Raw genomic sequence first — 12,294 nt, forward strand, 5'->3', positions numbered from 1 at the left:
CTTTCTTCTTAGTAGAAGAAGTTTGTTGTTTGTCCCTTTTGACGCTGGCTTTTGTGCATCTGTTTTCCTGTCTTTTCTGTTTGGGGAACTTACTGTCATATTTTTGGCTCTGATATGCCATGTACTTGGATTTCCTAGAAAATTATAATCTTGTCTGCTCTGGGATACTGTGTTTAAGCTTATCTGAGGAAACACAAATATATCTACAGTTAATGCTCATTGCTTCTTCTGCATACATTTTGTGTGTAAAGCTGTAAATGGTGGTAACAAGGCAGGAGTAGTGCTTTTTGATAGTGACTTGCAAAACACACAGAAATGCAAGAAAACACAGGTTTTGTGGCAAGATAGTAGGTGAAGGTAAAACTCTAAAGCAAAAAACTCTCCAAAACAAAAACCTGATTTGAAGCTGTTATTATACAGACTCCCAGCACCGAGTAGTATTTGTATTGAGTTTCATGAAATGCAGTGGTAAGTTGTTCTGATAACGTCATAAATACGCTGCTGAAGTGGATGTTTGTGTATTGTGGAAGATGTCTTTCAATCAACAGCTTCATTTCTTTTTGTTTCAGATTAAGGGAAGTTTCAGAGAAGCTGAACAAATATAATTTAAACAGGTAAGGCATATCAGATGCTTCTGTAAATCATTTAGGAAAGTACAATTTTTGTAACAGCAATAAGAAGCAAATGATTACACTGTAGATACAGTCTTAGAAAGCCTCAATAGTACTAACACTATAGTTCAGAAATGCTTCAGATAACACAGTTCTTATATTAGGAAGAAAATATTAGGATTTCAGTTATGATAAATTATGTTATTAAATACCCTCCTTATTAAATTATTCCTTAATTTGAAGTATAACCCCTGTTGTTTATTGCTGATCTAGTTAAGTGAAAACTGTATCACCTGTCAAGGTTTTGTTCTGCATTTTCTGTGCTTAATGACCAAAAATACATCATAGTTGCTTCAACTAATGCACATACTTAGTCTTTCTTGAATGTTTTTATATTGGTAACAGTCACTGTACGTTGTTTCTTCTATATACTTCTTGTTTTTTATTTTTTTCAGACTTTAAAAGTTTAAAAATGTTATACATGCTCACTTTCTGTTTTCAGCCACCCCCCTTTGAATGTATTGGAACAAGCCACTATTAAACAGTGTGTGGTGGGACCAAATCATGCTGCATTTCTTCTTGAGGTAAATTACTTAAATCTGCTCAGATAACAAACTTGAAACCATAAAGTTAATTTTAACTTTTCTATCATCAAATTGATCAACATTCTTCAGTAACTGAAAACTTGTTTTTGTTTGTATTTTTTTCTTAACATTTCAATCTTGGACATTTGGTGTTTTTATTTTAAATACAGGATGGTAGAGTCTGCAGGATTGGTTTTTCAGTTCAACCAGACAGATTGGAATTGGGTAAACCTGATAACAATGATGGGTAAGAAATGCTTTTCTTCATATTACATCATTCTTTTGAACTGGATAAGCAGCTTGGCTGCTTTTTTGGTTTTGTTTTTGTTTGTTTGTTTTTAAACTAGGTTGCCTTTGGAATGGGTACTTTGAGTAGATACATAATGGTTATGGTGATGCAGCCAAACAGCGTAGCTCAACAAACTGGTATAGGAATAAATAGCAGATGTGATTCTAAAAGAAGTGAGACAGGATCTCTTTGACTTGAAGAAACAAACCCCTCCAGAAATAACCCTTATGAAAGAAACTGTGTTAAATTGTTAAGGTTCATGTAGAATCCACTCTGAAAGTGGTCCCATCTGGAGAGGCTCACTTTCTAGACCTTGTGTCTTCAGTCCAGGTAAGTCCCCCTTAATAGGACTATTTAATGGTTCATATTTGAATATAAACCACTTCTTAATATCCAAGTAGCATATGCAGGCTCAGGTTTATGGATAGAACACCTGGTGATTACAATTTGTATGTATACGCTGACTGAAAACTTAGCGCAGTGGCTAACTCAAATCACTAATTAGCTTAATATGTATTTGCAACTGTGCTATTATGGATTGCTGATGTGCATAAGATCTGTTAGGCATGCTTTCCACTTTCTTTTTCCAGTGTACCTCTTAATATACAGTTAGATTAGTTTGGAATATTCCCCAAGGGTGTTGCTTAAGCTGGTATGTTACCAGACTAAGTCCCTGAGAATTTAGACCTGGGATTCCAGGTTTTGTTCTTAACCCATTTGGGATTGTTTTGTGACTGATTTACCATCTTTTACTTTCAGTTCAAAGTTGAGCAGTGGCTCAGGGGCAGGAAGGACATCCAGGCCAGGCAGGACTAGTGACTCCCCATGGTTTCTGTCTGGTTCTGAAACTCTGGGCAGACTGGCAGGCAACACCCTTGGGTAAGTTTTGATAGGATTGAGGCTGCAATCTGTTTGTTCCATATTTGAGTATATGTGTATACACATATATAAATTGTATGCAGTATGTATAAGGGAACGTATAATTACAGCAGTTGTGTAGGTAGGGTATAATAAAAAAACCTTTATTGACTTCGTTAAAATAACAGATCTGCAAGTGACCCTTCAGTACCTAGGATACGGAACATTCTTCATGTATGTGTGAAGAATAACTTGGTTTTGGCTGTGTTGTCTTTTTTTGAACGTTTTTTAGTTCCTTGATTTTGAAAAGCAGTTTTTTAGAGGGACACTATCAATTTAAACCCTGATAGGCTAGCAGCATAAAGCAAAATGAGTGCATTTGTACAGGAAGAATCTTCGTTGTCTATGTTTGCAGACCTTTGTGTGCTCAGTTTTATTGTGCCTTCTTCTCCCCTACCCCAAGTAATGAGCAGAGTTTGTTAGTTGGGGTCTTATACATAGTAATAGGTAGGGAACATTTGAAAAAGATTGTTGCTCAGAGCCTTAAAAATTTTACTATATACTAAATGTACTATACAGATTCAATTTTTTTATCATGAGCTTTAAAATTGATGGTGTCCCTTTATATAGCAATGTAAATTAATCTTCATTACATAATCACAGTGAATTCTTCGTTATATGCTTTTGTAAGACATGTTGAACAGTGCTGCTTCCTAAGGTTACCAACTGTAGTAAGGAGAATTGCATTTACAAACTGTGGTTTCTGCATGTGAATGATTTGTTAGAAGGGAGGAACTATAGGGTTTCCACGAAATTGAATTTGTTATTTATGTTACCAAATAAGCTAATTTCATCTGGGGCTTAGTTGCATGAAAGATAGCCCCCCCCCAAGCGTTTTGTGAAACCTTTGTGCATCTGAACTTAAAATCCATGTGTTAAACTTTAAAGGCAAACTGGTAGTCATGTTTAAAAACTTACTGTGGAAACTGTAAGACTTTTTTTTTTCCTTGTTATTTTTACCTGAGCATAACCAGTTAAAATTGTTTGAAGCTATGTGCTTAGGAGACTGACCCTCAAGAGTTCCTGATTTCTTCCCTTGCATGTTTCAGAACCTAGGTAGTTGAAACCAAACTAGTAGCATAGCAGTAGACGTTATAACTGCTCTATTAAATGAAGGGAATACCTAACTTAATAAACTGAATCTAAAAACATTCAAACTGTGGAGCCCTTTGGTTAGATCACTGGATTTAGAAAATTGCTAGCATGCTAGTGAGCAGTGGAGAGATGTGGAGAACTAGTAGGTGAGCAGAAAGATTTCCATTCTATATTAATATGTATTCTAGGTTTAGGCAGCTTTAATAGGAATAGCTGTGTCCTTATGATTTTTTTCTTTCTCTAGAACAGGACCAAGTTAGGACACACTTGCAATATTTGAATTATATGAATATAAATTGTTTTAACTGTTAGATGTCTTAACTCTGTCATTGGTAGTTTATAACTTAAAGTAGAAAATGCATCTGTAATAAGTATTAAAATCTAATGAGTAACCTTTTCTTAAATCCACATTTTCCCTGCTGAGAGTTGAATTGAGAATTCTTGTGTATAAAGAATTCAAATTCCCATCAGTCCCCTTCTTTTCCCCTCAGCCCCCTTCCCACCTTTAGAAACAGATCAACTGGTTCGTTTTATTTAAAGTGTCACATTCTTCTTTGTTTTGGGTTTGTTTTTGGGTTTTTTTTTTCTAACTTATGAGACAAGACTTTTCCTAAAGCCATTGTTGAATTGCTTTTTGTCTTGTTGTTGTCTTTGTGGTCGCTGGCTAGAACCCTGAAAATGTAGATGTCTCTGTGACAGGGCCTCGTCTTAGGCAGATGCTTGAGTTATTCTGGGACTGCATGGTCTTGTCAGGAGGGGAAGAAAACAAAAACAACAACAAGAGAGACGGATGTTAGTAATCAACTTAAGCCATAAAATATGACAAGTATTTGTACTTAATTAGCTTTTATAGCTACATGTGGTATACTTTTAATGGGAATTTATTACTGTTTCAGAGAACATACCTTTTCTTCTTGTCTTATTTAAAATGTTTTTCTTGAAAGGAGATTGAGGATTAGGGTGGTTGAGAGCAGCAATGTTCTGCTTATACTGATTATTAAATAGCAGTAATACCATATCCAATAGCCTTTAAGGTAGATTTGTACAACAAAGTTTAGTTAACCTTTAAGAACAGACTGGAGTCTTTTAGCCACATTCAGTTGACACAGTTCTGTGGTGTTAAGATAAGTGGAAAGTTGTAATGATGGGGAGTTGTCTATTTCTACAAATCACTGCCTTTTTACTCCCTTGTTTTGATACAGACTCCTAGAAATGAAAAAACTGTTCAGTCAGTTTAGGCATGTTTTTGCAATGTATACAGTTGGTGTTGATTTCTCCAGTGGGAATACATCCAGAGTAGAGTGTATCTCTTGAAAACCATCTGTGAGGATTGGAGAACTATCTAGTGTAAGATTTCTTTTGCAATAAAGGAGTTTACTTGATTTTTCCAGTGTAATCTTAAGCAGTTTCTTAATGTAAACCAAGTCTCAGAAATTTTAGAAGACCCATCTGAGTCTAGTGATCTTCTGTCAGAGTCCACTGACCATGAAGCTGCTGCATAATGTGCTTTTATAGTCGGAATTTAACAGCTGAGTGTAAAATGTTATGCTGCTGATACTATTGCTTTTAGAAGCTCTGGGTATTGGTGCATGCATGTGTTTATGTATGTATAAAGCCACACAATTATATGAATAGAGGAGAGTGCAACTTCCAGTTGGAGTCCTGTTTTATATTTCTTCTGTGTAATTCAGAACTTTATCAATTGCCTGGTGCTCTTGTTCTTACTAGTTTTGAGAGAGGCTTTCATAGTGTTCAATCTGCAGTATTTTTCAGAGACTGTCTACAAGTTAATAATAAAACTAAAGACTTCCTTCTTGAAGGAGTCCCCAAAGTATGCTGCTATATTAAGAAAAAAAAATTATAATCTAAATCTTCTAGAAGTCGCTGGAGTTCAGGGGTTGGTGGAAGTGGAGGAGGATCTTCTGGTAGATCATCTGCTGGAGCTCGGGATTCTCGAAGGCAGACCAGAGTTATACGCACAGGACGTGATAGAGGATCTGGACTGCTGGGGAGTCAACCGCAACCTGTAATTCCAGCATCAGTCATTCCAGAGGAACTCATTTCACAGGTACATGAGCTAGAAACTGCTTGTTGCCAAAAACCTGGAGGGCTTCTCACAGCATGTGAAGAGGAACGTGTTATAATAGTAGTGCATTTTCTCCAAGGAGTAATGTCATATAATTGAAAAGATTGACTTTCTCTAGCTCAGTTGATTTTATTCTTAAATGGGTAGTGGGAGTGATAGAGTTTTTTCGGATTCTAGAACTTTCATTTCCCAAGCTTCTACTAAGACAAGGTATGTGCTTAATCTAGATGAGGGATGTCATGCATTGTTCATTTGCAGATGGAAGATGTAGTGAGACAATCAAATATTTGAGAATTGTATCAAGCATGTGGCTAATAAAGTTTCTTGAAGGGGTATAAGGAAGGGGGGCAGGTTGAGGTTTTTTTTCTTGTTTGATAGAAGGAGTGATCCATTTTAGGTTGAAATGAAAAGCATTAAACTTACTTAATCTCTTTAAAATACTAACAATTTTTCTTCATGAACACCTCTACTTATTTTTTAACAAATGTAACTGATGAATGTTGGGTATGAATTGCTCTGATTTTGCGTCTTAATGCACTAAAGCCTGAATAAGCTGACAGGCTTTGCATTAAATGATTAAGTGGAGTTTGTTAAAACAACATTTTTCTCCATGTTTGAAGAAAATAATACATTCAAAATATGTGACTAATTAATGCATTTAAATTCTTAGTTCAAAACAAGTTGCTGGTCTACATTTAGAATACAGATGCTATAGGCCAAAGATAATCTGCTTGCATGCTTTGAATGGCCTATAGCATGACTGGCACAAGATAGGAGCTAGTGGGCAAGGTATCTACAGACTCACCAGTGGTAGACTGGCTTCTAGTTCCTTTCTCTTTTTTTAATTCAAAACCCAGTAAAAGCTGGGAGTTTCTGCCTCCACGGAGCAAGAAACTGGAGGTGTTGGTTACTCTGAAGTTAGCCCTGCTTTCAGGAGGTGATTTGGTTAGATGACCTCTAGTGGTCTTTCAGTTGTGGACTGGTGGGGGTTTTTGGACTTCATTGTTCACCTCCATGTTTTCTTGAGAGTGTTTACTGACATCGTTGATACCTTACATGAAACAGAAAAACAGACTAATACCCCTTGGTTCAGATGGTTCCATTCTATAATCTAATGTATGGTTTGTTGGTTAATTTGTAACTTTGCTTCCCTTGCTGTGATTTATTGCTTTTTTTTAAAAAAAAAAAACATACTTTGTCTACCTTTAAAACAGAAGGTGTCTAAAACATTTTTGGGATAACTCTAAAGCAGACTAATGGGAAAGATCTTCACAGCTGGTCTCTGTAACATAGATTCTACTATGTATTGAAAATCTGTAAACTTCTGGCATAGAATGTTATGACAAAAAGTTTACCTTTGTGTGCTGTTAAAATGTCCATTTCTTTTTTTCCTTGTCAACAGACCATTTTATTTGGTGCCTCATTTTTACTGTGTTATGAAAACATTCGGTACCGGTTTCTTACCTTCTTCACACAGTTTGTGATCTTCCAGAACTCTGTCATCTTCTCTGGCATTCAGTAGAGGGTAGTCTCTGTGGAAAAACAAAAGTGCTCTGAGTCCTAGGGTTAGTGGGATAGACCAGAATGCTTCTGGCTTTTGTAAATTCATTGCATCTGTTTAACATTTGGAAGCTTTTCTTCTGCATTGCTAATAAAAATCTAAATGTTGCAGAAACTGCTGAAGATAAGCCTTTAGAAACAGAATGATGAGAAAAACAGAGGACTTAAAGTGGTTACATATTCAAGGGCAGTGGAAAGAGAAACCAGTGTCAAAAAGACACGGATTAAAGTGTAGTTTTGGAACAACATTTGTTTGCAAAACCCTGTTGATTGACATAGTAAGTTTAAACACTTTTATAGAAACATATAGAACATTCTCAGAAACAGATTTTCCACATCCTTTAAGTACAGCGTTAAGCATTTCAAGAAGTAGATTCTAATATTCCATTAGGAAATTCTGCACCAAAGTTAGAATTCAGTGGCCTGATTTGAACTGAGAGAAGGCTGACTATCTAGTAGAAGTGAAAAATCTATGTGAGCCTTTGCATGTACTGTGATTGACTTTTGGTTTTCATTAGAGTTCTTTTAGAATTAAGCATTCTTTTCCTTATGAATGGTGGTTGGTGAGCTGAGAATGACTAGTAACCAATTATACTCTGCTCTTACAGGCGCAAGTGGTTTTACAAGGAAAATCCAGAAGTATTATTATTCGGGAGCTCCAGCGAACAAATCTGGATGTAAACCTTGCTGTAAATAATTTGTTGAGTCGTGATGATGAAGATGGAGATGATGGGGATGACACAGCAAGTGAATCATATCTTCCTGGAGGTTTGTATCCTGCAACTTTTGATAAGAAAATGCCATTGTGTTCATATTTTGCTGTATTTAAGCACTGACAGTGTGCTCCATGCTGTGCAAGGTATGCAGCGAAGACAGTTCTTGCTTATAGGAGCAAAGTCTAAAGATGTGCAAGACAAAAGATGCACTGGAATGTCTTGGGGGATTAGGTTAGGCATTGAAGAATAACTGTTGGCCATGTTCGTGGGTGACATGAAAGTTACTTTTTTTTTAGGATCCCAGGCTTTGTAACATAAGCATTACTTACGTCTGTATTTTGCTGCTCAACGAGATGCTGAGACTGCTGTGTGGCTTGCTCATAAAAGCTAATTCTAAAATCTTCTAGTGGCTTGCATGTTTTTTTACTATTAACACATATTCTTAAGATACAGCAGTCTTTGGAGCAAAAATCATACAGCTTTCTTTTAATCAAAATGCCTCAAGTGGGTGCGAAACAGCTACAGTTGTTACAGTTAGACTGAGAATTTATTCTTCACCTCAAGTTCCCCTCATAATGCTGTAGTATTCTGGCTATACTGGTAAAATGCTGTAATGAAGTCCAACTATTTTTGAAATATTGTCTGTCCCATACAATTGCTTTTTATAAAAGACTTTGAGTCTTCTTTTGCATTGGCTAAATAATTCAGGTAATCTTTGCTTGCTGAGTAAACATACTTGAAAACATAGCAGCCAAATCTAATGTTTGTGTTAGGTGCACTGCATGAAGAGAACACATCTAAACTCTGACTACATATTAGCTTTTCTTTCTGTGTGTCACAATGACGTTTTGGTATTTTTCTAATAAATGTTTTTTTTTTTTTCTGCTCATCTGGTTCACCAGAAAGGTTCATGGGCTTCCTCCATCTTTATCTTGTCAATCATGTGATTAGACAAAGGTTTTTTTTGTTCTGCAGCAAAGGCTTTGTATTTCATTTTGCCTCTTCTAGTTTTAGTTGCATCTGTCAAGCTGCTTTATTTTGCTGTAGAGTCAAGAGTCCTCTGGTGAAAGGGGTGGAAAATCTTTAATCTGAGTCTTGTTTTTTAATGATCAGCTTAATAGCATTAGACAGATGCACTGGAGGAAGTAAATTCTCCTAACTCTTTCCAAGTACTCAAAGCAGGAGTTCTTACTCTAAGTATACCTGAATGCATTCCTACAGAACTGGCCTTCAGAAGATAAATCACTGTTAGCAATCATTTACTGTAGAAGTTCTTTTTAACCATACTAACCAGCTTTCTACAGCATTAACTATTCTCTTAATACCTCTTGAGATCATAAGGACTCTCTTGACAACCTGTGACTGGTAACTTTTATTTGAAGGTGCCTGCACTATATGCTGTGACTCTCTTGTATTTGAGGTAAAGTAGTATGCAGTTTCACTGTCCTCACTAGCTGTCCAGAAAACAATTTTGTCCTTGGCTTAATTTTTAAAGCTTCTGCCCTGTTTAAACTAATCTTTCCTATAAGGGATTGCAACCTCCTCATATTAGCGTTTTTTTCCCTTTTTTCTTTTACCCCACAGAGAACCTGGGCTAACTCTTCCCCAGTTCTTGTGGGAAAAGACGTGGAAATGAGAACTGAAATGAAACTCAGTATGTCTTAACTCTGGTCTTCAAAGGTGTAATTTGTAGAACATGCTATGCCTTCTCTGTTTTTTTTAAGTTATTTCAGTTTTGTGGGTGAAAATAAGTTTTTTGCACAGAAATTAATTAATTTGATATCTGAATATGATCAAAACAGTAGGGAAAGTCTAGCTGAACACTAGTCAGTGCTGTCATGACTCTACTGTTAGTACATTAAATAGTACAAATTACCAGTCTTCACTTGTGTCACATAACCACGCAGGCTAATTTGCAGGAAAACTCAATGGCCAGAGAAACTTTCCTATAGCTCCCTAGACAAATACCAATGTTCTGTCCCTCAGAACTACACAGAAACTTTAAGTCTTTTGCTGTAGAAACTTTGCACTGTTCTTACTTTGACTTGTCATCTTGCCTCTGAATGCTCTTTTGGAACTATAACATCAGAGTTCATAAAAGAAAGCTGTAGATAACTGATAAATGCTATATGCATTAAATTTTTAGTTTTTTATAAATGATTCTGAAAGATAAAGAACTACTTTTTTTTCTTCTTTTTTTTTTTTTTCAATTATGTCAAATTATGCTTTAAAACTTTTTGATTTTGTTCCTTCCAAGCACAAAAAAGCGCAAATGACAAGACTGCTTTTGCCTCAGGACTTCTGAGGCTCTTGCATTTTGATTAAAAGCATATGCTAATTTTTATTTTCTCCCTTCTGCATGTCTGGTGCTTTGTGACCCTTAAATTTAGGGGTTACTCCTCTAAGCCTTCCAAGGCAGAGAAGCTTTTTTTAAAACACTAAGAGTAATTTACACTTGATTTTAAAAATAAAAATAAATTTAAAAAGCTAAGGTACTTAAAACCACTGTGAAATTAATAAATTCTTGTTTAATAAATCATAATTTCATTAATATATCAATTGTGATAGTTCTGGTTAGTATTGTAAAGGTTATGCTTCTGAATTTTTTTAAGGTAATAAAAAACATGTCTCAGTTCTTACTGAATTCTTCAAAATGTCTTAAGTGAAGAGCAGAACTTTACTTCTTTGTACAGATTGCCTTCAATAAGTGTCCCTTAGATATTTATTTTTGGACTCTTTATGTATTTTAATTCTTGACTTCTCTAGTCCTGTGTTTTTTTTTTTTTTGTTTTATGATAGTTAGCAGAGAGGAATGTGGTTTCATTTGATATATAACAAGTACATAAGGAAAATAACCAAGGTAAAAACTACATAGAACAAGAATGTTTAGCATAGGAAAGACTTGAAGGTCTCTAGATAAATTTTCCACCTCATACCAGGTTGTATTAGAGGTTTCTTCTGGGCTTTATGTTGTGTTAGTCTTCTGTATAGAGATTCTGTAGAAGTTTAAAATACTTTGTGTAGTTCAGATGTGTGCATGTTTGCTCAGTAACTTCTGCATGATATAGTGGGTTCTTGCTAGTGGGACTTGTGAAACATAGGTTTGGCAACATCCAGACTACTTTGGATTTTGGAAATGAGATGTACTTGTTTTGAAAATAATTTTTTTTTTTTTAAGGAGAGGATACTGGCTGGTATTGCAGCAGTACTTACTGTGTTGGCCTGCAGTGAGGGGAGATGGGAACTGGAGCATAGTGTAGGATCAGTTCGGGGACTTGCCTTTGGGGAAAAAATTAGGTGCATGTTTTTTCTTTGATTTTGTTGGTGTGGTTTGGTTTTCCTCTTTTTTTTCTTTTTTTCTTTTTTATTAAGATGAACTTCAAGTTGGGTAATGTTTTGAATAAATATATCTTATCAAGAAATGAGTTCTGGAGTTCTGTTTGAGTCTGGTTTCCTAGGGAACAAAAATACATGTTTCTCTCCCTTCACTGTCACAGTTTTGCCAATTTAATCCAAACTTGAAAGAGGAGGAGATACTGAAGACATTGAATTCTTGAATATTTCATAAAAATATGCAGCTGTGATGAGCAGAGAAAACTTACGATTGTTCCCTTAAGGGAAAAGGTTTAATGTGAGCTCAACTTGCGATCAGAATCGATCTAAGCAGTATTTTCCGTTAATGAATCCAGTGATAATGCTATGCATGGAGCTATTGAAAATAAAAATTTTCTCAGTACTTGAATTGCTGCTTACACGCATACTGGAACTTGGTTTTTTTAATTGATGGGGTTTTCTTTGGGGGGGGGGCGGTGTCCCTGTGCTGGATATCCTTTTCCTTCCCATTTTCAATGGTATTTACTAGTGAATCATAGGTACTGTCTTACCTAAATAGGCTGATCAGAATTATCACATCTAAATGTGAAGGGTGCAGTCTGATTCTGATCTAACATGGTACAAGGGATGAATGATATTATCCCATGGGATTTTTCTGAAGAACAGGAAAATAAAGCCACAGAGAATGTTTTGGGTTTTTTTTTCCCCTGGATTCTTAAACTGAATGTAGCCTTGCAGTATCTGTGTTTTCACAGCACTAAAAAAATTCCAGTGATATTTGAAGGGGAGTGGATTTGGCTCCTATCCCTACTGGTTTTAGCACCTTTGTTTGCTGATATAGAAAATGGAAGGGGGGTGTCTTACAGAAATATTGGAATAAAATTAAAATCTGATCTGAAGCTGAAGTAAGAGGGAAAGGAAAGGCTTCATTTCCTCACTTGTCTTAATGCACAATTAGCCAAAAAACACATGGTTTTTGTTCTTAAGTCTGGTGGCTTGAATTGTTACTTTCCTTTTTGGAAACATGGCTAAACTCAAGATACCTAACATGGTGGAAGGTGTGTGTGTGTGTCACAAGTTAATGTGTGTTTTCTGTCAAGAG

At 35.8% G+C, this 12,294-nt stretch overlaps 1 protein-coding gene across 1 annotated transcript in view; it reads left to right on the plus strand.

Annotated features, from left to right (window-relative positions):
* Window positions 1-12,294, plus strand: part of UBR5 (ubiquitin protein ligase E3 component n-recognin 5) — a gene marked incomplete at both ends in the record, with an annotated part of 89,296 nt that overhangs the window by 17,006 nt on the left and 59,996 nt on the right. The window contains 6 exons of the mRNA XM_081996629.1: window positions 570-614; window positions 1,114-1,195; window positions 1,366-1,442; window positions 2,244-2,363; window positions 5,376-5,565; window positions 7,752-7,911. Of these exons, the coding sequence (XP_081852755.1) occupies window positions 570-614; window positions 1,114-1,195; window positions 1,366-1,442; window positions 2,244-2,363; window positions 5,376-5,565; window positions 7,752-7,911 (674 nt within the window). The remainder of the gene's footprint in view (window positions 1-569; window positions 615-1,113; window positions 1,196-1,365; window positions 1,443-2,243; window positions 2,364-5,375; window positions 5,566-7,751; window positions 7,912-12,294) is intronic.

Source organism: Phaethon aethereus (assembly GCF_964289735.1).
Source record: "Phaethon aethereus genome assembly, chromosome: 2".
NCBI classification, from domain to species: Eukaryota; Metazoa; Chordata; class Aves; order Phaethontiformes; family Phaethontidae; genus Phaethon; species Phaethon aethereus.